At 46.3% G+C, this 27,060-nt stretch overlaps 1 protein-coding gene across 1 annotated transcript in view; it reads left to right on the top strand.

Annotated features, from left to right (window-relative positions):
• The window catches only part of SEC31B (SEC31 homolog B, COPII coat complex component), a gene marked incomplete at both ends in the record, with an annotated part of 40,022 nt that extends 13,062 nt beyond the window's left edge, over nucleotides 1-26,960 (top strand). The window contains 23 exons of the mRNA XM_080694090.1: nucleotides 375-570; nucleotides 783-878; nucleotides 1,826-1,969; nucleotides 2,327-2,469; nucleotides 3,691-3,790; nucleotides 3,928-4,089; nucleotides 4,841-4,975; nucleotides 7,816-8,046; nucleotides 10,371-10,445; nucleotides 11,093-11,191; nucleotides 12,302-12,401; nucleotides 12,906-13,084; nucleotides 13,411-13,537; nucleotides 13,928-14,073; nucleotides 14,745-14,918; nucleotides 15,414-15,575; nucleotides 23,056-23,230; nucleotides 24,449-24,760; nucleotides 25,008-25,066; nucleotides 25,541-25,687; nucleotides 25,933-26,049; nucleotides 26,481-26,552; nucleotides 26,781-26,960. Coding sequence (XP_080550216.1) covers nucleotides 375-570; nucleotides 783-878; nucleotides 1,826-1,969; nucleotides 2,327-2,469; nucleotides 3,691-3,790; nucleotides 3,928-4,089; nucleotides 4,841-4,975; nucleotides 7,816-8,046; nucleotides 10,371-10,445; nucleotides 11,093-11,191; nucleotides 12,302-12,401; nucleotides 12,906-13,084; nucleotides 13,411-13,537; nucleotides 13,928-14,073; nucleotides 14,745-14,918; nucleotides 15,414-15,575; nucleotides 23,056-23,230; nucleotides 24,449-24,760; nucleotides 25,008-25,066; nucleotides 25,541-25,687; nucleotides 25,933-26,049; nucleotides 26,481-26,552; nucleotides 26,781-26,960 — 3,331 coding nt within the window. The remainder of the gene's footprint in view (nucleotides 1-374; nucleotides 571-782; nucleotides 879-1,825; nucleotides 1,970-2,326; nucleotides 2,470-3,690; nucleotides 3,791-3,927; nucleotides 4,090-4,840; nucleotides 4,976-7,815; nucleotides 8,047-10,370; nucleotides 10,446-11,092; nucleotides 11,192-12,301; nucleotides 12,402-12,905; nucleotides 13,085-13,410; nucleotides 13,538-13,927; nucleotides 14,074-14,744; nucleotides 14,919-15,413; nucleotides 15,576-23,055; nucleotides 23,231-24,448; nucleotides 24,761-25,007; nucleotides 25,067-25,540; nucleotides 25,688-25,932; nucleotides 26,050-26,480; nucleotides 26,553-26,780) is intronic.
• Nucleotides 26,961-27,060: the final 100 nt, after the last annotated feature.

The raw sequence follows: 27,060 nt of genomic DNA, 5'->3' as shown, positions 1-27,060 counted from the left end.
ATATAATGAATATTCAAAAGGGTAGGTTATTGTTACTGTTTTCTGACTGAGTTGTGAGGATTAAGTGAAATAATCTATTTGAAGTAGTTATCACAGGTCCATATAACCCCAGTGTTAACTTAAAACAAAACAAAACACAAAACACTCTCTCATATCTCAAAGGCAGTGGCTTCTGACCTTTAGTGAATCATAGGTGGGATATTTTCAGAGAAAGGGCAGGACCAGGCCGAGGAGAGCTCCCTTCTCTGTCTGGGAAATGAAGGTGACAGGCAGCCCCGGTCAGGGCGGAGAGGCCAGGGGCTGGAAGGATGCCTGCCTTCTGCATTCTGCTGTGGACCCAAGTTGGTGCTGATGCCAGTTCCTTCTCTTTGTAGGTTCCACAAGCTGGTCTGGGGGAGCTCTGGCAAGGGGCTCCTGGAAAGCGCCGGAGTTATTGCAGGTGGAGGGGACAATGGCATGCTTACTCTATATAATGTGACCCACGTCCTGTCTTCAGGAAAGGAGCCTGTGATTGCCCAGAGACAGAAGCACACAGGGGCTGTTAGAGCCCTTGACTTTAACCCTTTCCAGGTACTGCATTTCACTTGGTTAAACATGGCCAAGCCTTTGAGCAACAGGTCTGAATGGATGCATTCACTGTGGCCTGTGGGCTGTAGCTCTGAATCCTTCCTAGGCTGTAAAAGGGGAGGCATTGGGTGTCCCAGATGTGGACATCTTTCCCCCTCTCCTACTCTCATCTCTTTTTAGGGTAGTGTGTCTCCAAATGCCTTTCATCCATGCAGGGCAACCTGCTGGCCTCCGGAGCCAGTGATTCTGAAATCTTCATTTGGGATTTGAATAACCTGAGTGCTCCTATGACACCAGGATCCAAGTCACAGGTGAGAAGGCGGCCTCTGACCTGGAGCTGCTGCCTAGGGTGGGCAGCTGATTTTTCCCAGGTAACATCTTGAGTTTTGGAGCCAGCCAAAACAAGATTTCAGGCTTTACCACTGGAGGGCAATAAAACTCCATGGACTGACACATTACCAGCCAGCCAGGAGCTGGGATGCAGGGTGGAGCGGGGGTGGGGGTGGTGAATGTGGAGAGGTTGGTTGGTGGTCCTTACTGTTCTAAGAGCTTCCAGAAGGAAGATGAAGGGAAGGGAGGGCAGTGACACAGAGAAAGGAGTGGGTGTGCTGGGTTTCACAGTATAGACTGGGCAGGGTTGGGCAGAGCCCTGGGCTCCGCAGAGAGGGGCCACGAGCAGGACCCTGGACGCACCATTCTCCTCTTCTGGTAGGTGGGCTCAGTGTTGTTTCTGTATGTAACTCTCTCATGCAGTTGGGGTCTGGTGCGTCTTCTTTCTCTGAGTGTGCCTCTCTGTCATTATGTAACTGGGCCCACCTTTTTGCTTCCTGGCTTTTCCTTTATGCTTATGGTATTGGGAGGTAAGTTAAGTGTGAATCTGATAATACCTTATACCCTGAAAATAGCACTGGTTTCCTTTGTCTCCCTCTCTTTGGGGGTCTTGGCTATCTGTTTGCCTCCCTCCCTTACCTTACTTCTTTTCTCCCTTTTCTTTGTCCTAGACAAAAGGACTGTTTTTAAATCTCAGGAGAACTTGAAAATAATGTGCCTATCCCCCCAACCCCTATCACTTCCACACCAGTACCCTAAAGGACCATCCTGGGAAAATTCAGCCGCCAGCTCCCTGTGACTATCTTGGTTTGGGGAGCCTCATGCCTATTCTTGAACTTCCTGTGGGGATTGGGGGCCATGGAATAGCAGATGTCATTTGGCCCAGGGGGTGATGAGTTGTCTTACCTCCCCCCCAATCCTGCCTCAGCAGCCCCCAGAAGACATCAAGGCACTCTCCTGGAACCGGCAAGTCCAGCATATTCTTTCTTCTGCTCACCCCAGCGGCAAGGCGGTTGTGTGGGATCTCAGGAAGAATGAACCCATCATCAAAGTCAGTGACAGCAGCAGCAGGGTGAGTGGTGGAGGCGGGTTGCAGGGCTGGCTCTGGCTTCTCTCTTGTGCCGAGCAGTTGGACCTGCCATGCCCCAGGCCAGGCTTCCGTTTTCAACTGTTGGACATGTGAACTCAGCCCCTCTGTGGGTCTCCTGTTAAACGTGAACATTTAGGGCCCCTAAGCAGAGCTCATCTGGAAGCTTCTGCCATGCCTTATTCATGGTCATCGTTTAATCCCCAATGGCTGTGGTGTCCCCAGTCATCTTGAAGAGGTACAAAACTTACTCTCAGAGTGGTCCCATCTCATTTGGGCAGAAAAGGTTCATAACCAGAAGAGTCAGGTTCCATCACCCACTGGGATCTGCTTTGTTCACAGATGCACTGCTCGGGCCTGGCCTGGCACCCGGACATAGCCACCCAGTTAGTGCTGTGCTCAGAAGATGACCGGCTCCCAGTGATTCAGTTGTGGGACTTGCGCTTTGCCTCCTCACCCCTGAAGGTGCTAGAGAGCCATAGCAGGTAGCATCCCAAACCACATCCACATCTTCGGTGGGATGGGGTGCATAACTGACCAGTATGGGAGGCAATGAGTGCCTCGCTTTAGCTATCAGACATCCTCCCTGGCTTCAGAGCCATTGCAGTGAACATGTAGCCACCACTAGCGCTAGCCCTAACCAAGAGGAATTCCATTAGACCCCAGAGTTATGGAGAAGAGCCTGTGATTCTGTCTAACTTTCAGGGATAGGAGTGGGGATGGGGTCGTGAGAAATATTCAATGTTTAGTCTTTGTGTTCATTTTCTATCACTATTAAAATATCACAGATAAGCACCTTATAAAGAGAAAGTTCATTTGGCTCACAAATTTGGAGTTTTCAGGTCATGGTTGATGCACCCATGGCCTTTGGACCTATGGTGAGGCAGCAAACCAGGGCAGGAGCGCACGGTGGGGTAAAACACTCACGTCATGGCCACGAAGCAAAGGGAATGAGGGAGAGACCAGAGCCCCGCAGCTCCCCTAGGGCACGCCCTCAGGGACCCAAAGTCCTCTCACTCGGCACCAACTCTTAGAGGCTTCACTGCCTCCCAGTAGCACTTCTCTGGGGACCATGCCTTTAGCATAAGGACCTCTGAGAGACACAGGGTCCACAGTATAACAGTTCCACTAGGGGAGCCCCTAGGATTTGATCTGAGTATAATGTCATTTCTCTAAGTGATGAGACGGCTTTCTCTAAGACTTCTTCATAGAAGCAGCTTGGCTCCTGCCTGTCCTCTGAACAGGCCTGCCCCAAAGCTGTAATTCTTGGGCCCATGGCAGAGGGAGAAGCTCTACAGTGTTTTTCTAACCAAAGGACCATGTTGCCTTTCTACCTCCTCAGGGACCTTTGCAGGTTCTTCACTGCCATGCTGGGCTGAAAGCACCCTAGCAGTGGGTTTTTGATTCATACCGAGTATGGTCCTACTCTAATGGGAAAAGCAGGTCACCCAGTGGTGACCTGTGGGTGGTAGCGTGGTGCAGGGCAGAGTGCTCAGGCGCCGGGCTCTGACCACAGTCCCAGCTGTGAAACTATGTGAGAGCTACTGAATTCTTCAGAGCCTGTTTTTTTTTTTTTTTTTTTCTTACTCGTAAAATGAAATCAGACCACCCGTTTTGTTGGGTCAAGACGTATCTAAGATATAGAAGGCACCTTATTCATAGTAGGCATTAAGCACATGTTAGTCCTTCTTTCTTTTCCTTTTTAGGGGGGTTTTGTCAATTTCATGGAGCCAGGCTGACGCTGAGCTGCTGCTCAGTAGTGCCAAGGACAGTCAGATCTTGTGCTGGAACCTGGAGAGCAGTGAGGTAGGCTGGCCCTCCTGTGGGCATGCCGGGGTGGCGATGTGATGGGAGAGGGGTGTGCCGTGTGCTCTGGCTTGCCTCACCTAAGTCAGGGCTCGCTGAACTGCTTGGTTCCTAACGGTTGTGTTGCCTCATGTTAGGTGGTGTATAAGTTTTCCACGCAGAGCAGCTGGTGCTTCGAAGTGCAGTGGTGCCCTCGGGACCCTCCAGTGTTCTCTGCTGCCTCCTTTGACGGCTGGATTAGATTGTACTCTGTGATGGGTAGGAGCTGTGAAGTCCAGCACATGAGACAGGCTGAAAAGGTTTGGAGGGCTGGTGGAGAGTGATAGAGGGGAGGGGCTGTCTATGTTTGGGGGGAAAGAAGGACACGTGGCCTGGGGACAGTAGGGGCTTCTGGAGATGGGAAGACCAGATCCCTCAGATGTGGAGGCCTGCAGCTTTTTTCAGTGCGTGTGTTCATCTTAGCAGGGTGTCATCTTCTAACACAGTAAGACACCTTCACCTTGATTCTTGTTTTGGGGTGTTCCTTTTTAGAGAACATTCCAGGGATATTTAGCCTCTATGTCTGGAGCCTGTATCTCAGAAGCGTGGACTGTCTTATCCTCTTCTCCCCTGTAGATTCATTTAGTATATCACTTCAAAGACTTGTTTTGTGGTACTGGAGATCGAATCCAGGGGCATTCTACCTCTGAGATTTACCCTCAGCCCTATTTTTATTATTATTACTATTTTTTTTTAAGTAGGGTCTCACTAAGTTGCAGAGGCTGGCCTTGCTCCTCCTGAGATAGGAAGGCGCTGCACTCCTCTTATCTCAGCCTCCCGAGTACTGGGATTATGGGTGTTGGTCCCCATACCTGGGTCTCCTTGCAGACTTTGACATAGTAGGCTTGGAGCCCCACCCTCGCCATCACATCCTTATCCCTTGGAATATAGGAGTCAATGCTTACTAGGTCAACTGGAGTGTTTGAAGGATTCTTCCCCAGATGGAATTCATAGCTAGAGTTCCTGGCTAAATTGCAATTTCAGGCGGGTGATGCAGGCATCCTTCCCCACATCTCCTCTTCCGTCAGCAAAGACCAGCTTCCCCCACCATTGCAGGTGCCAGAGCAAGCGGCCCAGGCATCTTTGACACCTCCCCTGAAAAAGCCTCCGAAATGGATTAGAAGGCCAGCAGGCGTCTCGTTTGCTGTAAGTGTCGTGGGTTTATGGTGTGATTGTGAATGTGAAGCTTCCCATGTGCCCAGCAAGGAGCTAAGGTTGGTGCCCGCTGCCTCTGTCTCAGCTCATGCCCCACTCCTCTCACAGTTACTTTGTTGCTCTCTTTGCTCCATCACCCATTCTGCACCATTTTCTATGCCAGTTCGATCTAAAAGGAATTGATTGCTTTGTGTGTGTGTGTGTGTGTGTGTGTGTGTGTGTGTGTGTGTGTGTCTTGGTTAATTAATTAATTTATTTATTTTGGTGGCACTGGGGATGGAACCCTTCTATGTCCGGGTTACACTCCCAGACCTATTCTATATTTTATTTGGAAACAGGGTCTCTTAAGCCAGCAAGGCTGGCTTCAAACCTGTGCGATCTTCCTGTTTCTGCCTCCCAAGCACGGAGATTACACGCCCTTGCCACCACACCTGGAATTTATTTATTTATTTAGTGGTACTGGGGATGAAACCCAAGGGCATTCTACCTCCGAGCTACACCCCTAGCCCAATTTTATTTTTTATTTTGAAACAGGGTTTTACTAAGTTGCAGAGGGCCTCACTAAGTAGCTGAGGCTGGCCATGAACCTGCGATCCTCCTGTCTCAGCCTCCCAAGTGTGGGGATTACAAGCATGCGCCACCACGCCCAGCTGAATTGATTGCTTTCCATCTCTCTGTTATGGAGAACAGCCTGAGACTCCAGCTGAGATTTCTCTGACCCTTACCTCTCTGAACTGGTGGCAAGGAATACAAAGAAGGAACGTGTAGATTTTTATCCTGTCATTCCTCTGCTCAGAACCTTTGAGCTTCTGTGGCCTTGGCCTCAAGGCGGAGTGTAAAGGGCTCCACTCGCCATTCTGGTTCCTGTTCCCGTCCCATTCTCACATGTTCCCTGTGTCCGGTTACGTGTGGCTCCCTTATGTTCCATGAATAACTCAACCCTCTTGCCCAAGCTTGAACCCAACCATCAGCCTCTTTCCTAGACCCACTGAATCCTCCTCTGGCCTTTCAAGGCCTCACACTTAAATGTCATCTCAATGGTGCCTGTCTTGAAACCTAGTCAAACTTAACCTCCCTTCTATATTCCACAGATTTATACCCCCATCATGCTATGTTCTAACTACTAACATTACTTACATGTCTGGACATTGTACTAAGTAGTATACTGTGTAAGGATAGGGGCCATATCACATTTATTTATATATTCTCCAAAGCAGTGCTTCTCAAACCACGGATCTTATTAAAATTTGGATTCTGGTTCATCCAGTCTCAAGCAGAGCCCAAGATCTGACTTTCCAACAAGTGCTCAGGGGATTTCCTTGTGTCTCTGCTGAGGACCAATGAACACTTTGAGTAGCAAGACCCTGAGGGACATAGCACAATGCTTTAAATAGGTTTGAATTGAAAACAGATGTATAAAAGTAGAGTTTTTTGTTTTTGGAACCAACAGTTTTATTAGGAAGGTAAGATTAACACATCCAAGTGGCAGTGAGGTTAAAAATAAAGAGAAGAGGGTCGTGAGGTGAAGAATCCTGAGGTCAGGAGGCTGGGGCTCTTGCCACGGTTTCATCATTTATTAGCAGAGTAACCTTGAGCAAGTCACTTAATCTCTCAGCCCTTCAGTGTTTTTACTATAAGATGGAGGGTGATGACACCTGCCCAGCTTAAGTTAGTGAACTGACACAAACTCAGATGAGAACAGATGTAAGCACTTTATGAAACAGTCAAGTACTATACAGATCAAAAGCTTAAATGGTTTTTTTGAGCACTAGCTATGGTATAGATTTTGTGCTAAAAGAGCCCAGAGATAAAATAAGTCTTTCTAGGGAAATCACTAAGGAGGTAGGTTTCAGGAAAGGAAATCGTGAGTAGTTAGGGAGTAAAGCAGTCGTTATCAACCTTGGCTACACGTTGGAATACTTGATGATTTCAAAAGTACTGATGCCTGTGCTTCTCCCCCGGGCTTACGGGCTTACGATGCTGTCCTCTGGGGTGTGGCCTGGTGACACTGGATAGCCCTCCAAGATGGTTTTAAAGTGCAGCCAAGATTGAGAACTGCTGGAGTAAAAGCACTTGTCTGAGCTCCAATTTTGTGCCAAGTGCTTTACATCAAACATAAAATTTGACAAGAAGCATGCTGCAGGTGGAGGTGCTGCTGTGGGTCAAGGCACAGGATAGGGATGAACTGGGCATTGAGGGGTGTGGAGTAATCACATAAATGAGAAGGGGAAAGAGATGCTAAGAAGGTTTGGCCCTGACTTTGTGGGGTTTTGTCCCTGTCACGCAGAGCAATATACGTGCTCTCTTTGTCCCTGTGAAACCATTCCAAGCTCCTAAGTAGCAATAGGGTGGGATCCAAGACCTGGGTTGGAGGAAGGGGATAATGAAAGCTAGCAAAATCTTCTAGTGATTTAGGTGTGCTAGCACTGGGAATGGTGGGGAGACAGCCTGCATCCTTATAAGGAGAGGTAAGATTTGTTGTTGATTGGGTTTAAAGACTGTGGTCATGATAAGCTGTTTAGGCCAGATGGTTGGGAGAATGGTGGTACCACAACAGGAGAGGAGGAGGTGAGTATCGTGTGGTGAAGTTTTAAGCTGGTGGTACTAAAAATGCAGTGGTGATTTGGTATGGGACACATTTGGTATGGAGCACAGTCTCAGTATGTCCATACCCATACTCAATTCCTGATCCTATTCTATGTCCCAGGATCTCTCCTTTTATTGATTTACGGTTCTAGGGTCTACCAATAGGTAGCCTTCCTGTGATCCTGACTTGGAGTTAGTTTTTGGCTTGAATGTATAACTTCTGCCACTCTTACTTTTCTCACCAGTTTGGGGGGAAGCTGGTTACGTTTGGCCTTCCCAGCGCCCATGCCCAGCAAGTGCCACAGCCTTGCCCCCGCCTGGTCTTCATCAGTCAAGTCACCACAGAGTCTGACGTCTTGACGAGGTCACTCGAGCTTCAGGAGGCCTTGGGGTCAGGAAATCTCCTGAACTATTGCCAGACCAAGAGCCAGAGAGCTTCACAGCCAAGTGAGAGGATGCTCTGGCAGTTCCTGAAGGTAGGAAGCTCGAAGGCTGGCTGCCCAGAGTGTTTCCTTGAAGGCCAGACTTCAGCCTCTGTCACCTCCAGGAGATGCACAGCCACACTGACCTGGATCACACAGGCCTTAATCCCCGTGGGCCTTTCTTGAGTCTTCAGGACAGATTCTTTGCCCTTCACCAGAGGCTCAGATGCCACTTGTGAAGATAGGGCGCACAGGAGAGGTTATCCTTCACTGCTGCTGCTGCTGCTGTTCTAAGCCAAAGAAAGCTTTCACAGTAGCTTGCCCAATGCAGAGAAGTGATGGGAAGGAAAACGGAAGGACGGAAACAGAGGGAAGGGAAGCTTCACTAGAAGGGTACCTCAGAAGAGGCTTTGGGTTTATGTCAGGTAACCCAAGTCAAGTCCTTGCGGTGGGCCCCAGGTCTCAGGTGCCACTCTGTTCCTTCAGAGATTCAGTTCCAGCTGGTGTGATGGTACCTGCTTGTAATCCCAGTACTTGAGAGGCTGAGACAGGAGAATTGCAGGTTCAAGGACAACTTCAGCAAATACTGAGACTCTCATTAACATAGTGAAACTCTGTTTCAAAACAAAAGTAAAATAGAGCTGGGGGTGTAGCTCAGAGGTAGATTGGCCCTGGGTTCAATCCCCAGTCTGTCTCTCTCTCTCTCTCTCTCTCCCTCTCTCTCTCTCTCTCTCTCACACACACACACACACACAATATCAAGTTGCTTTTGTGTGTGTATGTGGTACTGAGGGTGGAACCCAGGGGCTTTTTTTTTTCTACCTCCGGGCTATACTCCCATACCTATTTTATACTTTTTTGGAATCAGGGTCTCACTAAGTTGCTGAGAGCCTCACTAAGTAGCTGAGGCTGGCTTCGAACCTGTGCGATCCTCCTGTCTCAGCCTCCCAAGCACGGGGATTACAAGTGTGCGCCACCACACCTGGCAGCTCAAGTTGCTTTTGATACCAGTCATAAGCAATGTACCTGTCAAAAGCTTATGTACCTGTCAAAGGAAGTGTAACAGATGAGAAGTCTGAAGGAAGAAAAGGAAGTGGCTGAACCATCAGACAGTGGGAAAATTGAACAACAATTGGGGTTATAGAGAATGCAAAAAGAACAGAGCCTTTCCCCCAGATCTGAGAGGGACTTTGGGTCTGTGCCTCAGATGTAGCAGAGCTTTATGAAGGTACACACAGGAACTGGAGAGAGAAAAGGATTTGAGAAAGACATGGGAAGCAGAGTAAGAAGCGATGCAGGACACAGCTCCAGGAATGGAGAGGTGGGAATGGTGACTCGACGGAGTGATCACAGTCAGCCTCCGCTCTGCTGAACAGACTGGTGCCTACAGGACAGAGGGCATCTGGTCTAAGGGCTCCCCAGCTGCCCATCATGATCATTCCTGAAGCTGATGGTGGAGAAACTTTTCCAAAGGAGGAGCACCAAAGGAGGAGGGAACCCAGAGAGACTGTGAGGGCCCAGGCCAGCTATCCCAGGTTAGGGGGACTTCAGGAAGTCTTGGTCCTTGGGGAAAGCAGACTTTGTTTACTATATCTGTGCAACTTCTGCCAGGGATCTTCTCTACAATGCATTTAGACTCACAAGGTTTCTGTGGGCTATACTTGTCATCAGTCTCTTTGGGAGGATATGGGGACAGGGACCAAGCTTGTCTGTAGGGTAGCAGCATGGAGTCCTCTCCTTTCTGTAGTTCATGTAGCAATTCAGAATTCTCTTCATTAGCTTCACAGAGACAACTCAGGTACAAGGAGATAAGATGTACATTAGTTAGATACCCTGACTAGAAGCCTCTTTCCCACAACAGCCAATATCTCTGTACCAGCTCCAAAAGCATCGTTTCCAGAGTCCCTGCGAGGGATCTGTCCAGTACCAAGAGGCATTTGCAGCCAAGGAAACCCTTGAGCATGGTGTCCACTGATGCTAATTATAAGTAACTGATGTGAATCAGTTACTTATAATTTAGATAGTCCCAGGCCAGATGCAATTTACCAATCACAAGCCTCAGAACAGCTAACATTTCACTCTTATCAGGTTACCAGGGTAACGGAGCTAGCAAGTGAACTGAAGGTTAGATTCTCAAGTCAACTGAAAGTCAGATTCTCGTGCAGAAGGGACAGAGGGTTGTATTAATGCCCAGAGCCCAGCGATAGATCAGATCTGAGGAGGAAAAGGGAAAGGTAGCGTTGTTCTGCTGAGGGCACTTTAGATAATACACAATGCTATTTGAGGGTACACGAGCACAGTGGTCCAGTTGTCTTGGTGCAGGAGGAAGATCACTCACTCATTTAATGGAGACTCTTCTATATTCTTTGGTTCCTTAGGTGACTTTAGAGCAAGACTCCAGGATGAAATTGTTAAGGCTCTTAGGATATAATAAAGATGAACTTCAGGAGAAGGTAAGTTACGTGTGTATGTGTGTGTGTGTGTGTGTGTGTGTGTGTGTGTGTGTGTGTGTGATACTGGGGGTAGAACCCAGGGGCTTTTCTTCCTCCGGGCTATACTCCCAGACCTATTTTATATTTTGTTTGAAAACAGGGTCTCCTTAAGTTGTTGAGAGACTCACTAAGTAGCTAAGGCTGCCTTTGAACCTGTGCGATCCTCCTGTCTCAGCCTCCCACTGGGATTACAAGCATGCGCCACCACACCTAGCAAGGTAAGCTACTTTTCACATCTGAAGCATGAACTTGCTGCAGAGAACAGGAGAATCCTGCCAGAGTAAACCACCTCAGAACATCTTTCTGGGCTTAATTAATGCATATATGAGCATTTACCCTCCTGGAGTTAGGCTTTTCCCCAGGAAAGTGGATGGAGGGTCTTACAGTATTCAGTTGGTGGGCATGGAGGTGGGAAGAGAGCATAAGGCTCATTTAAATTTACATCGTGGGACCGGGATTTAGCTCAGTGGCAAAGTGCCTGCTTTACGGGCTCAATACTCTGGGTTCAATCCCCAATTCCAAAAAGACAAAAAAAAAAAACAAAAAAAAAAAAAAAACCCTGTAAACTTATGCTGGGAAGAATGGTACTGATAGGTCTCTCCTTGCAGGTGGCCACATGGTTGAAGAGTGACTTGGGGTTAGCAGAGAGCCCTCAGCCCACGGTAGATGACCTCAACAGTAACAGGCCAAAGGCCTTCTGCGGCCAGGTATGGTAGAGTCCAGCCAGACTCATCTAGTGCAGCACAGGAGACCTGCCTTCAGCGCACTTTCCTGCTGGCCCTTTGCTTTACTGTCAATAGGTGCTCAGCTTCTGTGGAAGTCTTTAAATTCCTTAGTCTCTTGGAGCCAGAGTAAGCCAGCATCAATAAGCTTTTGAGCTAAAAATGGAGCTGTGTCTGAACCATAAACTATTGTTCTTCTAAAACCTTACCTGGTCGTTCTTTTAGAAGTTTTTTGTGTTATTTTTTGTTTTGTTGTACTGGGGATGGAACCCAGGGGCATCCTACATCTGTGCTATACCTTCATCCCTTTTTTATTTTTTATTTTTATTTTTATTATTTTATTTTATTTTGTTGCAGTGCTGAGGATGGATCCCTGGGGCCTTCTACCTCTGGACTACACTCCCAGACCTATTTTATATTTTTATTTGGAAACAGCATCTCACTAAGTAGCTGAGGCTGGCTTCAAACCTGCACAATCCTCCTGTCTCAGCCTCCCAAGTACTGGGATTACAAGTATGCACCACCATACCCGGCTCTCTTTTTTATTTTTTATTTTGAAACAGGGTCTCGCTAAGTTGCCAGGAGCCTTGCTAAGTTGCTGATGCTGGCCTCAAACCTGTGCTCTTCCTGTCTCAGCCTTCCAAGTACTGGGATTACAGGCATGTGCCACTATGCCTGGTTATTCTTTTAATTTTACCCATCAATAACCAAGTAGTAGCTGGACACAGTGGCACATACCTGTAATCTCAGCTACTCAGGAGACTGAAGCAGAAGGATTTCAAGTTCCAGGCCAGCCTGGGCAACTTAACTGAGACTTTATCTCAAAATAAAATAGTTAAAAGAGCTGGGAGCCAGACACAGTGGCATGTCCTTGTAATCCCAGTACTTGGGAGTCTGAGACAGGAGGATTGCAGGTTGTACCAAAATAAAAAAAAAAAAACAAAAAAAGGGCTGGGGATGTAGCTCAGTGGTAAAGCACTCCTGGATTTAACCCCCAGGAGCAAACAACAACCAAAACTCAAATAAATATTAGAGCTCTTAGAGTCTATTCTGGATTCATTTCCTACATAGTCACATCTGTCCTTCCTTATACAGGCCTCCAAACATACTACAGAGGAAGCCTCTTCATCCTCAGCCTTCTTTGATGAGCTGGTCCCTCAGGACATGACTCCGTGGGAGATCCCCATCACAGAAGGTACTCAGGCCCCGAGTGGCAGGTGGGCTCAGAGTTCTTGGAACTTGAGGCCACCCCATTTTGTTTCCTGCTTCCCTCCCACTATCTCAAACACTGACAGGTGTCTTCACCAGTTAGAGCTCTCTCCCGATACAGATTTTTATGGGTAGATTCTTCTTTTAGGTCTTCTACCAAGACTTATTTCCCCATCCTTATGTCTTCTTCTATGTCTTCTTGCTGAAAGGACTGTGACCTCACTCATGCTGAAGATGCCTACAGCACCCCTGCGGTCCTGCTGCATGAGTCCCCTGTCCTGTATTGAGTCTTGTCTTTAGAGGGTCACTACTGGACCTGGTCACCCCTGAGACACCCCATACATGTAGTTGCCAGGGAATGACACTTGAGCATTCTGTTTGGAGCAGGGCAGGCTAAGTGACGTAGAGACAGAGGCAGGGGGCCATGGACCTGTGGGACGGGAAGTCAGGGTGTGGGAGGCCAATGTCCAGGGGTTGCCTTTGTCTACAGACACAGATGGACTCCTGAGCCGCGCCCTCCTGCTAGGGGAGCTGGGCCCTGCTGTGGAGCTGTGTCTGAAGGAGGAGCGCTTTGCTGAGGCTATCATCCTGGCTCAGGCCGGGAGTGCAGATCTGCTGAAGCGAACACAGGAGCGCTATTTGGCCAAGAGGCAAACCAGAATCTCCTCGGTAACTGTCCAGCATGCAGGAGATGACTTGGGCCTAGCCAGGTTGGAGGCCCACATCTTGGGAGTGGGGTTTATGGTATCTAGCAGTCTCTATTTGTTCTAACCACCTTCAGCTCCCTGCTGCCCTACTCAGTGCTATCCCCCGCTGCCTTCATGTGGGCATAGCCGTGGTGGAATAGCCCTGGGTGGGCTGCCTGGGCTTAGAGAGCAGGATGTGTTCTGACCGCCTTCATCCTTGGGGCTCACGAGTAGCGCATACTTGTGAGTAACTCCTGTGCCCATGCTCGCTGGCTGCTGAAGGCCTCCTCCCCTCTCATCCCATTACAGCTTCTATCCTGTGTTGTGCAGAAGAATTGGAAGTACCTGGTGTGTGCCTGTAGCCTGAAGAACTGGAGAGAGGCACTGGCCTTGCTACTGACATACTCAGGGCCAGAGCAGTTCCCGGAGCTCTGTGGTAGGTGTGCCTGCAGGCTTCGGAGCGGTGCAGTGTGGATGCAGCGGAGTCAATGGATGAACCACAGGAGGCAGAGGGACTGAGCCCTGGGAGGCCAGGCCGTGCTGTTAGGGCCAGGGTCTGGCTCAGCCAGGAGGCAAGGATTGCGGTGTGTGACCCCACTCCTGGTAGAGATGATTTATTGTTCTGTTTTACTTTTACTTTTCGTTGTGACATCTTGATGTAAGAGCTTTGGCCTTCACCGTAGAGCCAGGTTATCCTCAGTACTCTCTTAAAACCTTTGTAACTATTTGGTCCTGTAGCTCACAGTCATCTACTTGTTTCCAAACAGGCAAAGGAGGAGCAGCCCAAGGAAGCTGTGCCATTAATGAAGTTTGCATCTCTCCACAGACATGCTGGGGACTCGCATGGAGCAGGAGGGTGGCAGGGCGCTAATGGCTGAGGCGAGCCTCTGTTATGTGTGCTCCGGGAGTGTGGAGCGGCTGGTAGAGTGCTGGGCCAAGTGCCACCAGGCCTCCTCCCCCCGGGCTCTGCAGGTACCTCTTATCTTCAGGGTTCTGGCCACTCCATCTCAGACCTTAGGAGAGGTCAGTGGTTGGGATGAGCAGAGATATCAGAGCCAAGATGTGAGGGTCTTGTGATCTTCTCCTAAGGAGAAGATCTTCTCCTAAGTCTGCGATCTTCTCCTAAGGATGAAATATCACTGCCTTCCCTCTGAGGAGAATAAGCAGCAGCCTCTTGGGATTGCCCTTCATAAATTTTCCCTATTTTATGTTTATACAAGTTTATTCAGGATTTGAGTGGCTGTGAGCCTGGGTTATTTTGTCAGCTTCTGTGAAAAGGTCTGTGGATCTAAATTGTACCAGGTGCTCTGTGAGTAACCAGAGGAGGTGGGAATTACAGACTCATGGAGAGACAAAAGTCATACATGAAACAAACAATTAGTGTAACAGTTAACGAAGTACCAACAGAAAAAGTAAAGAAAGTAAAAAGATGAGGAAGAGATACAGAAGAATCCAGATAAATGCAGTCGAGCCCAGCGCAGCAGCTTGGGAGGTGAGGCCAAGTGGCCCTTCACTGTGGTGTCTCTGGGTGTTACCACCCGCTGCCTTCATGTGGGCATAGCCATGGTGGAATAGCCCTGGGTGGGCTGCCAGGGCTTAGAGAGCAGGATGTGTTCTGACCGCCTTCATCCTTGTCCCTGTAGGACCTGATGGAGAAGGTGATGGTCCTTAGCAGGAGCTTGGAACTACTGCGGGGTCCTCACAGCGTGAGCCCAGGTCCTACTACCACCTGCAGGGTTACCCAGTATGCCAGCCTCCTGGCAGCCCAGGGCAGCCTTGCCACTGCCATGAGCTTCCTACCCAGAGACTGTGCTCAGGTGAGTGGGGCCATGTGAGAGCAAGCCATTCCATTCAGTCATCTAAGACTGGCTGGGTACTTGCGTGTTTCAGATACTGTGATAGTGCTGACCCTCCCAGGACAGATGAGATCTTGTCCTTCGAGCAGTTCACAATCCACTGGGGGAGAGCAGTAGCCTACAGCGCCAGCACAGAGCTTATACTAAGCGCGGTGGCACTTGAGAGAGGGGTGTGATTTTGTTTGAAAAAGGCAATGACAACTTCCCAATGATTAAAATAGTTAGGCCGGACCTTCAAAGAAAGGTAGCTTACCAGCAGATAGAGGCCATCCAGACAGAAGGGACAGCCTGGAGGGAGGTATACAAGTGATTGGCAGAGATTAGGGAACTTAGAGTGATTTAAGGTGGCTAGAGTGTGGAGGGTCACCAGAAGCTTGATTGCTAAAAAGAGTAAGAGAAGATGTGTGCTTGTTTTAGTTTACTTAACACAGTGCTTCCTTATTACAACGCTTGTAGCCACCAGTTCAACAACTGAGAGATCGGCTTTTCCATGCTCAAGGCTCTGCTGTCTTGGGTCAACAACCTCCCCCTTTCCCATTCCCCCGGGTTATTGTGGGAGCGACCCCTCACCCTCAAGAGACGTCATCTTACAGATTGGGATCCCAGCCTTCTTACCAGGTAAGACCTTATTTGCTAATATATTTGTTCTTTCATCCCAAAATACTTATAAGCCAGGCATGGTTCTAGGAATATATTAGGGAATAAAAGAGATGAAAGTTCTTGACTTCCTAGAGTATATATTCAGTCATTTTTCTAATCTTTTTTTATTGAACAACTAGTAGTTTCTTAAAACATAAGGAAGCTGGGCATGGTAGCACACGCTTGTAATCCCAGCATTCGGGAGGCTGAGACCAGAGGATGGCAGTTTGCAGACAGCCTCAGTTACTTAGTAAGGCCCTCTGCAACTTAGTGAGACCTGTTTCAAAATAAATAATAAAAAATAGGGCAGGGGGTGTAGCTAGGAGGTCAAATGCCCCTGGGTTCCATCCCTAGACCCACAAAACAACAACAACAACAACAACAACAACAAAAATAAGGATATATGAACTATGATCCTTGCTCTCAAGTAGCTCATAGTCTAGTTGAAAGTAAAATTTAGAAGAGCCATGTTTGGGGTAGGGCAAGATGTTTTGTGATCACAGAGAAGAAACAGTTTGCTGTGTGTGTATCTTAGGGAAATTTAAGGAATGCTTCAAAATGAGTACGACCTGAGTCTTGAAGATTGAAAGGTATCTAGGCAGAGGACTGAGGAGGTAAAGACTGTGAGGCACAGGAACAGTATGTATAAAGGCGTTGAAGCTAGGGCAAGCAGAGTCTTAAAGAGATTCAAAGCATGTGTTTAACCTTCAGGACACTGTTTAACCCCACATGTTTTGTGATGGTAAATGAAGGTGGAGCAACAGATAAGGATTAGATGATCACTAAACATCTGGCATTCTGAAGAACTTAGACTTGACCCATAAGGCTGGGAAGAGATACTGAACACTTGTGTAGGCAAAAAACTTGATTAACCATAAATCTAGGCTGGGCATGGTGGCACATGCTTATAATCCCAGCACTTGGGAGGCTGAGACAGGAGGATCGCACAGCTTCGAAGCCAGCCTCAGCTACTTAGTGAGGCTCCCAACAACTTAGTGAGACCGTGTTTCCAAGTAAAATATAAAATAGGGCTGGGAGTATAGCCCAGAGGTAGAAAGCCTCTGGGTTCCACCCCCAGTACCACAAAAAAAAAAAAAAAAAAAAAAAACCTATAAATCTAGGAAGGACACGGGTGGAAGCAGTTAGGAGGCTATGGCAACAGACAATGAGGACATGAAACTCCTACAGCTGGACCGTGAGATGAACCTGAGATAGTCAGTAGGTAGAAATGACAGTGAGATCAGTGGTAGTTTGGTGGTATGTGTGTGGTGGGGGACTAAGAGACGGGAAGGCGTTGGGAATAATCCCCAGTTTCTGGCCAGAGTGCCCAGGTAGATTGGGGCTGTTAACCTGTGAGGGCTGGGGGACAAAATCCAGAGAGATCTGAGGACAGAGGTATCGGGCAGAGTTCCGATGCTTCATCTTGACGCACCTTAATTCTCAACCTAATCTGATTTCTTTTTTTCCCTCCCTTTTCCTCTCCTCCTTTCTCTCTCCCTCATTTTTCTACTATAATTATAGATTCACAGGAGGTTGTAAAGAACATATTGGGAAATCTTTTGCTTCCCCAGCTCACCCTATGCCAGCAACTAACACAACCACAGTACAGTATCAAAATTAAGATATTACCATTATGACAGTCCATAAAATCAGTTTCACTGGTTTTTCCTTTACTCATTTGTGTGTGTTATTGTGTTTGTGTATGTATAAAACTATGCATTTTTGTCACGTGTGTTGCTGTGTGTAGCCAACGTCATAATCAGGATCAAGTTGTGCCATCACAAGACTCTCACATTACCTCTTTATAGCCACACACATCCCCCATCCTTATGCTGTCTGCACTCATATGTTCTTCCATTTTATAACTATGTTATTTATTTTACGTGTGGGGGGTAATGGGGATTGAACTCTGGGCATTCTTTTCTAAGCTTCATCCCCAGCCCTATTTTATTGTTTATTTTGAAACAAGTTCTCACAAAGTTTTTGTGCTTTGACCTTGAACCTACTCTTCTCCAGTCTCAACCTCCTCAGTACTAGAATTACAGACGTGTGCTGCCATGCTCTGAATGGCTGTTATTTTGCTATTTTCACATAAATGGAGTCATGAATAATACTCTTTTGAGATTGGCTTTTCTTACTTAGCCTTATTTCTTTCGGGTACCTCTGAGTTGCATTGTGCAGTACTTCACTCGTTTTTACCGTGAAATAATACTTCATCTTATGGATGTAGCACAGATTTCTTTAGTCATTCAACCTTTGGAGGATATTTGAGTAGTTCCCAATTTTGAACAAATATTTGAGTATGAGTGTAAATAAGCTTTAACCTTACTGGAATAAATGCCTAGGAATGTAAGAATACAGTTGCTGGGTTCTAATACCAATTCATTTTTAGTTTTGAAAGGACCAGCCAAACTGTTTGCCAGAGTTGTTTACCATTTTATATCCCCACCAGCAACGTGAGAATGATCCGTTTTCTCTGCATCCTCACTAGCATTTGATATCATCACTGTTTTGTTTGTTTGTTTGTTTTATGGTACTAGAGATTAAACCTAGACATTCTACCTCTGAGCTACAACCCAGTACTATTTTTTTATTCTTTATTTTGAAGTTGCAGAGGGCCTCACGAAGTAGCTGAGGCTGGCCGCAAATCTGCAATCCTCCTGTCTCAGCCTCCTAAGTACTGGGATTACAACTGCGTGCCCCTGCTCAGACTACGGATTTAAATTTAGCTATTCTGACATGTGTCATGATAGCTCACTGTGGTTTTATATTGAATTCCTTAAGTAGCTAACGTTGAATATTTTTGCATGTATTTGCCATCTGTATATCCTCTTAAGTGAAATATCTGTATATGTCTCTTGCCCAACTTATAATTGGATTGCTTTTATTTTGGGGTTTTTTTTTGTTTTTTGCAGTACTAGCAATTAAACCCAGGGGCATTCTACCTCTGAGCTATATCCCCAGCCCAATTTTTTATTATTTACTTTGAGGCAGAGTCTCACTAAGTTGTGGAGGGTCTCACTAAGTAGCTGAGGCTGGCCAAGAAACTGTGATCCTCTTATCTCAGCCTCCCAAATATTGCTTTTTTTAAATATTGAGTTTTGCCGGGCATGGTGGCGCACGCTTGTAATCCCCGCGCTTGGGAGGCGGAGACAGGAGGATCACGCTGGTTAAGCCTTGCTGGCTTAAGAGACCCTGTTTCCAAATAAATATATATATATATATATATATATATATATATATATATATATATATATATATATATAATAGGTCTGGGAGTGTAGCCCAAAGGTAGAAGGGTTTCCAGGAACCCCAGTACCACCAAAAAATAAATAAATAAATAAATAAAAATAAATAAATAAATAATAAATATTGAGTTTTGAAACTATTTCATATATTATAGATTACAGGCCTTTGTTGGATTGTGGTTTACAAATATTTTACCCCAATCTGTATTTTTAATCTTTTTAATAAGCTCTTTCACAAAGCAAAACTTTTTAACTTTATGAAGTCCAATCTATAAATTATCCCATGCTTTTGGTGTAAAATCTAAGAACTCTTTGCCTAGTTCTTGGTCCCCTAAATTTTCTCTTGTTGTTTTCTAGAAGTTTTGTAGTTTTATGTTTTGTATTTAAATTCATGCTTCAGTTATCTTTTTGTGTTTCATTTCTTAGATAATTTTTGTATAAGATACAAAGTTTAGGTCAAAGTTCTACTTTTTGCCAATGAATATTCAGTTATGCTAATACCATATACTATAAATGTTTTCCCTTCTCCACTGAATTGATTCTGCTCCTTTGTCAAAAGCCAATTTGGCATATTTGTCTGGATTTCTTTCTCAGTTCTTTTCCATTGATCTATGTGTCTGTCCCTCTGCTAATACCACTCAGGCTCAATTACTACCACTATATAGTAAGCCTTGCTGTGGGGAAGAGTAATTCATTATTTTTCAAAATTGTTTTGGGCATTATAGGACTTTTACCTTTCCCTATAAACTTACTTTATTTCTTTATTTAATTTTATTTATGGTACTGGGGATTGAACTCAGAGGCATTCTATAACTCAGAAGCTATAACCCCAGCCTATTTTATTTGTTTGTTTATTTATTTGTTTGTTTGTTTGTTTGTTTGTTTGTTTTGCAGTACTAGGGATTGAACTCAGGGGCATTCTGCCTCTGAGCACATCTCCAGCCCTATTTTTATTCTTTCTTTTGAAACAGGGTCTTGCCAAGTTAGAGAGGGTCTCACTAAATAGCTGAGGCTGGCTGTGAACCCAAGATCCTCTTGTCTGAGCCTCTCAAGTACTAGGATTACAAGTGTTCACCACCATGCCTGGATTTATTTTTATTTTGAAACAGGGTCTTGTTAGGTTGATGAGAATCTCACTACTTGCTGAGGCTGTCCTCAAACATGTGATCCCCCTCTCTCAGCCTCCCAAGTACTGGGATTACAAGCATGCACCACTATACCGGCTTCCCCATAAACTTCAGAATAAGTTTTTCTATGTTTACAAAGGAATTTTCATACAATAAGAATTGGTTAAAATTATAGATTAGAGCCGGGCGTGGTGGTGCACACTTGTAATCCCAGTGCTTGGGAGGCTGAGACAAGAGGATCTCACAGGTTCGAAGCCAGCTTCAGCTACTTAGTGAAGCTCTCAAGCAACTTAGTGAGACCCTGTTTCCAAATAAAGTATAAAATAGGTCTGGGAGTATAGCCCGGAGGTAGAAAAGCCCCTGGGTTCCACCCCCAGTACCACCAATAAAAAAATTATAGATTAGAGAGAATTGACATCTTTACTATGAATCTTCCAGTTCATAAACATATTCTGGTGTGTGTGTGTAGTGCTGTGGATTGAACCCAGGGGCATTCTACTAGTGCTGTTTTATTTTTTATTTGGAAACAGTGTCTCGCTAAGTTGTTGAGAGTCTCACAAAATTGCTGAGACTGGCTTTGAACCTCCAATAGTCCTATCTCAGCCTCCCAAGTACTGGGATTATAGGGTACCACGCCCAGCCTCCAATGCTCTCTTTATCAGTATTTTATAATTTTCATCATACTAATTCTATACATGTTTTGCTAATTCATAATTAAGTATTTAATTTTCTCTTACCAATTTGAAAGCAAATACTACATTTTTAAACTAGACCTGGTGGTACATGCCTATAATTCCAGTACTTGGGAGAACTGCAGACTCGAGACCAGTTTTAGCATTGCCAGACCCTCAGCAATTTAGTGAGACCCTGTTTCAAAATAAAAAATGAGCTAGGCCTGGCAGCACATGCTTTTAATCCAAGTTGTTGAGAGGCTGAGATAGAATCGGAGGCTCAAAGCTAGTCTCAGCAATTTAGCAAGATCCTCAACAACTTATTGAGACCCTATTTCCAAATAAAAAATAAAATAGGGCTGGGTCAGTCAGTTGCTCAAAGGTAGAATGTTCCCTGGGTTCAATCTCCAGTACTAAAAAGGAAAAAAATCAAATATTTTTTTTATTTAGAAACAGGGTCTCTTAACGCAGCAGCTGGCTTCGAACCTGCGCGATCCTCCTGTCTCTGCCTCCCAAGCACAGGGTTACAAGTGTGCGCCACCAGGCCTGGCATCAAATATTACATTTTTAAATTTTGGTTTCCAAAATGTATCAGGTTATGTAAATTTTTTATTTATCTGGTCATAAAATTTTTCGTGATCAGCTTATTGATATAGTAAGCTACATTGATTGATTTTTAAAATATATTAGATGCCGGGCGTGGTGGCGCACGCTTGTAATCCCGTGCTTGGGAGGCTGAGACAGGAGGATCGTGCAGGTTTGAAGCCAGCCTCAGCTACTTAGTGAGGCTCTCAACAACTTAGTGAGACCCTGTTTCCAAGTAAAATATAAAATAGGGCTGGGAGTATAGCCCAGAGGTAGAAAGCCTCTGGGGTCCACCCCCAGTACCACCAAAAAAAAAAAAAAAAAAAAAAAAATATATATATATATATATATATATAATCCTTGGGTGGCCTGGAATAAATTCTTCTTGGTTGTGGAATATTGTTGTTGTTGTTGTTGTTGTTGTTGTTGTTGTTGTTTGTAGAAAGGGGCAGTTCCTGGAGTAGATAGAACCAGATCTTATTCCATCTCTTTGCTCCAAAACTTCACTTAATATATTGTCTTTAGATAAATAATGTGTCAGATATGAAACTGATAAGAACAGATACTGTACTTGATCCTGATATAAGCCAAAGGCTGGGAAATGGTGGAGTACTTTTTTTTTGCAGTACTGGGAATGGAACCCAGGGACATTCTACCTCTGAGCAAGATCCCCAGTCCTATTTTTTTTTTCTTTATTTTGAAACAGGGTCTCACTAAATTGCAAAGGGCCTCACTAAGAGGCTGAGGCTGTCCGAGAACTGTGATCCTCCTGTCTCAGCCTCCAAAATTCTGGGATTCCAAGCGTGCACCACCATTCCTGATGGAGTACCATTTTTATACACATTGTTGGATGCTAAAATTTTGTTAAAGATTCCTGTATATAAATTCATAAGAAAGCTGAGTGTGGTGGTACATGAAGGTAATCCTAGTACTAAGACTGAGACGGAAGAATAATAGGTTTGAAACCAGCCTCAGCAACTTAGGCTCTGTTTCAAAATAAAAAATAAAATCCAGCTGTGAGTGTAGCTTGGAAATAGAATGCCCTGAGTTCAGTCCCATGTACCACACACCAAAAAAAATGATGAATTCTGGTTTAATTTTGTGTTATGTCTGGTTTTGGATCAATATAGTATAATACTGGTTTCAGAAAATGAATTAAAAGGCATGCCTTCTATCTTCTGGAAGAGATTATATAAACTTTCTGTTTTTATGTTTTTTGTTTTTTTGTTTTGTGGGTCTGGGGGTGGAACCCAGGAGCATTCGACCTCTGAGCTACACCCCCTGCCCTATTTTTTATTCTTTATTTTGAAACCGGGTCTCACTGAGTTGCAGAGGGCCTCGCTAAGTAGCTGAGGCTGTCCGTGAACCCTGATCCTCCGGTCTCAGCCTCCCGAATGCTGGGATTACAAGCATGCGCCACCACGCCCGGCTTCTGTTATTTTTTTATTGCTTGGTATCTTTAATAATTTTCAGATTATTCAGTTTATTTGTTTGTTTGTTTGTTTGTTTTGGCTGAGTTTTGGTAGTCTTTGGTTTGAGGAATTGATCCCTGTCTTCTAAGTTGTAGAATTTATGAATTTAAAATTATTTGAATATTCCTTTATTATCCTTTTAATAGGTTCAGGGTCTATTGTAATATTCCTGGTTTTATCTCCAGTGTTTATTTATGTCTTCTTTTTATATTTATCAGTCTTTATAGAGGTGTGTACATTTTACTGATTTTTCAAAGCATTAGTTTTTGTTTCGTTGATTGTCTATACTATTTATCTGATTTCAATTCGTCATCTTTTTTTTTCTTTCCAAGAGCTGACCCTTTTTCTCTTCACAGGTTTCTGCTGCATCTGCCAGGCCAAAAACCACACCTCAGCCATCACAAGCGATGCTCTTGACAACTTCCCATCCCAGCCCTTGTCAGAGCTCCAGGACAGGAACTCTGAGTGACTACAGGGTGCCTGGGTCACCCACAAGTCACCCTTTGCCTCTGGGCCCTGGGGCGAGGCCTGGTAAGCGGGTGAATGAAGACCTGTCTAGGCAGAGAAAAGACGGCCATACTGCCTCCCAAGTCCAGGCTGGTCATGCCTAGAAAACCTGTGGCTTGTTTGTTTGTTTGTGGTACTGGCAATTGAACCTAGGAGCATTCTACCTCTAAGTTGCACCCCTAACCCTATTTATTTATTTATTTATTTATTTATTTATTTATTTATTTTTACAGTACTGGAGATTGAACCCAAAAGCATTCTACCTCTGAGCTATACCCTCAGGCCAATTTTTTTTAATTCTTTATTTTGAAACAGGGTCTCACTAAGTTGTGGAGGGCCTTACTAAGTAGCTGAGGCTGGCCATGAACCTGTGATCCTCCTGTCTCAGCCTTCCAACTACCTTTTAATTTTGTTGTTTGAAACAGAGTCTCACTAGGTTGCTGAGAGTCTCACTAACTGCTGAGAATGTCTTCTAACCAATTATCATCCTGCTTCAGCCTCCCAAGTACTGGGACTACAGGCATGCACCACTATGCCTGGCTTATTTTTGTTTTTTAATTAAAAATTTAAAAAATTTTTGAGAGACCAGCTTGGAAATTGAAATCTGAATTCCTATTGAATTTTTAATACTATCTCTTAGGTAAAGGCTTTGTACCTTTTGGTAATATGTCAAGGTACACTGGGCTTGTAATCCCCACGCTTGGGAGGCGGACACAGGAGGATTGCACAGGTTCGAAGCCAGCCTTGCTGGCTTAAGAGACCCTGTTTCTAAACAAATAAATAAAATAGGTCTGGGAGTGTAGCCCGAAGGTTAGAGGGGTTCCATCCCCAGTACCACCAAAAAAAAAAAAAAAAAATGTCAAGGTAGTTATGTTGGTGATTTCAATCCTGTAAGATTACTTTGAGAGTCAAATAAAGAATACAGTTAAAGTACTTGGTAAATTGTAGATAGATCTCCTTAAACACGTACCAATCATTCATTATTGTTGCTAGTTGCAGAATTTTGTTTTTCACGTCTGTTTTTGTCTTTCTTTTGAGGTGGGATGTCACTGTGTTGCCCAGGCTGGCCTCTAAATTTCTGGGCTCAGGCAATCCTGTGGCCTCAGCCCCCTGAGTAGCTTGGGCTGTGTTCGTGTGCCACCATACACGACTTGTTTTGTTTTATTGCTTGCCGGTTCCTCTCTGATATGCTGAGTCCCAAGTGTAGTTTGGTGATAAGTGACCTATTTCTTTCTACTTCAGTTTTGACCCAGCAGCAGCTATTAGGAGGACAAAGAGCTCAAGCCCCCAACCCTGTGGGGTTCCCTGGAACATGGCCTCTTCCTGGGCCCCCTCCACCCATGGCAGCCGCAGACATCATGCAGCCTGGCTCTACTTTACTGCCTGAGACTCCTAGGCTACTCCCTCTACCTCCTGTGAGACCACCAGGCCCCAGCTCTCTGAGCTCCCAGCTCCTGGCACCTGCCAGCTTCCCCGGGGCTCACCCTCCTGGAGGGCCAGGCGCTCCCTGCTCTAGCTCCCTCCCAGGCGCCAGCATCTTGACTCCTCATCAAGGTCAGTCTTCCTTCCAGGGCTTCCCTGTGGGTTACTCTCTCCCTCCCTCCCCTCCTCACCACTGCCCTGGGAATCTTTCCCCTCAAGCCAATGAACTGGGGCCCTCTGGGTTGGAAATGATCGAGGAGTGAGGCTGCTTTCACAAGGATGCCAGACTCCAACTAAACTGATTTTTCTAAGTCTTCAGACTCAGATTTCCAATGTTCCTGACAATGCCCCTAAGTACCCCTATGTTTTTGTCCTATAGGACCTCAAGGTTCCTGGAAAGATGCTCCAGCCCCCAGGGGAAGCCTCCAGGGGAGAAAAGTCAGTGCTTCTTTCTCCAGCCACCCCTCGTATGCTCAGCAGCTGCCCGCTTTCTGGTTCTGCACAGAATTCAGCTCTGTCCTTCCCATTCCTGGGCTGTCTTTCCCCGTTAACACCATCCCCTTTCCCTCTGGCATACACTCACCAGCCTCCTGTGCTTCCTCCTCCCTCCTTCATTCCTCTGCATTCTACCTCCGAGGCATGCCCGTAGCTCCTATGTACTGGGATTATAGACCTGTGCCACCATGCCCGGCTCTTTTTATTTTTTATCTTGAAACAGGATCTCACTAAGTTGCTGAGGCAGGCCTTAAATTTGTGATCCTCCTGTCTAACCCCCCCCCCTTCCAAGTTCTGGGATTACAGACCTATGCCACCATGCCTGGCTCTCACATACTATAATTTCTGCCATTCCCTCAAACCAGCGCCTTTGGAGTTTCTTGGCTTAGACTCATGTGCCTTTCTTTCTCTCTTTAGCCGCCAGAGACATTTGTGCCTCCAGCACCAATTACTGCTCCAGTTATGAGCCTCATCCTTGAGCCACAGCGGGGCCTCCCATCACAGAGCCCTGTTTCCAGTGTGAGTCAGGCTCCCCCCGGAGCTCCAGGAGAACTCAGCCTGCAGGTGACAGGGACAACACGTTCCCTTACAGCCTTACAGCCCTCCTTGGGAACAGAAAAGCTGGGAGCATGGTAGCTGGGCCTCATTCCTCAAGACAGAGGCAGTCCCTGAGCTGGAGGTGTCCTTACTGCAGAGCTCTCCCCAGCTCTGCTCTGCTCCAATAGAATGGGGCCCTAAGTCCCTGAGACTAAACCTGGGGCAGCCAAGAGAAGGACACTGTCCATTCTCCCCCGCTCCTTCATTAGCGACGTCAGCAACTACCTCCTAAGAAGGTGGAAAGAAAGGAGCTGCCCCCAGAGCATCAGCCCTTGAAGGACAGCTTCGAGGCACTTCTCCAGCGCTGCTCCCTGTCTGCCACTGACTTAGTAAGTCTCAGTGTTCTGTGATGTCCTCCTCACCCTCAGCGGGTTCCAGGCTGCCTCAGGTGTAGACCAGTTCCCTCACTGTTCCCGGATGTGTTGACAGTGTCTTGTTCTCCTCTGATGTTCATACAGAGTAAGGGAGGGACTGGAAGCCTGCCCCAAAGCCCAGCTCCTTGGTAGCAGGGCCCAACAGCAAGGAGAATGACAGACAGTGGCAGTACTGGAGGGAGGGGAAGCCAGCACAGGGAAACCGCCGCTCACTTCCAGCTCTGTCCTCTTGAGCAAGCCACTCGCCATCTTTGGATCCCTGTTCCTTCTCTGTGAAATAAAGGGAGTAGCATTGAGCATTCTAGTTTTAATGCACTGTGAATCTTTATAGCCTTGTGTAGTATTAGACTCAGGGGCTGACTCAGAATCCATTTCCTTCCAAACAGAAGACAAAAAGGAAGCTGGATGAGGCAGCCCAACGCCTCGAAGGTCTATATGAGAAGGTGTGCGAGGGGACAGTAAGTACCTGCGCTCCCTGCCTCCCCCTCCCGCCGCCACCCTTCTACTGGGCCAAAGGAAGCCCAGTGTCTTTTCTCCCATAGGTCCCACTGCCTCCTCCAACCCCACCACCAAACCCATACATCTTGCTGGACTGTGCCCTAGGACTTGAGTGCTCTTTTACCCTTTCACACCACCAGGATCAGGCTGGGTTGGGCTTCCTAACCTAAGGGTCGATCCCTCTACAGCTCTCGCCTCACGTCCTGGCCGGGCTCCACGAGGTTGCCCGATGTGTGGATGCAGGAAGCTTTGAGCAGGGCCTCAGAGTGCACGCCCAGGTGGCGGGCAGCAGCAGCTTCAGCGAGGTGTCCAGCTTCATGCCTGTCCTGAAGGCCGTACTCACCATCGCACACAGACTGCAGGGCTAAGCCAGGCAGCCTCTCTTGGCAAAAGAAGCCACTTCTGCTATTATTCAACTCCTCCCTGCTGGAAAGGGGAGTTATGTAACAGATTCTGTTTGGTTTTCCC

The sequence above is a fragment of the Muscardinus avellanarius genome, assembly GCF_963383645.1.
Source record: "Muscardinus avellanarius genome assembly, chromosome: 4".
NCBI lineage: Eukaryota > Metazoa > Chordata > Mammalia > Rodentia > Gliridae > Muscardinus > Muscardinus avellanarius.
This window is presented reverse-complemented; position numbering and strand designations above follow the sequence as displayed.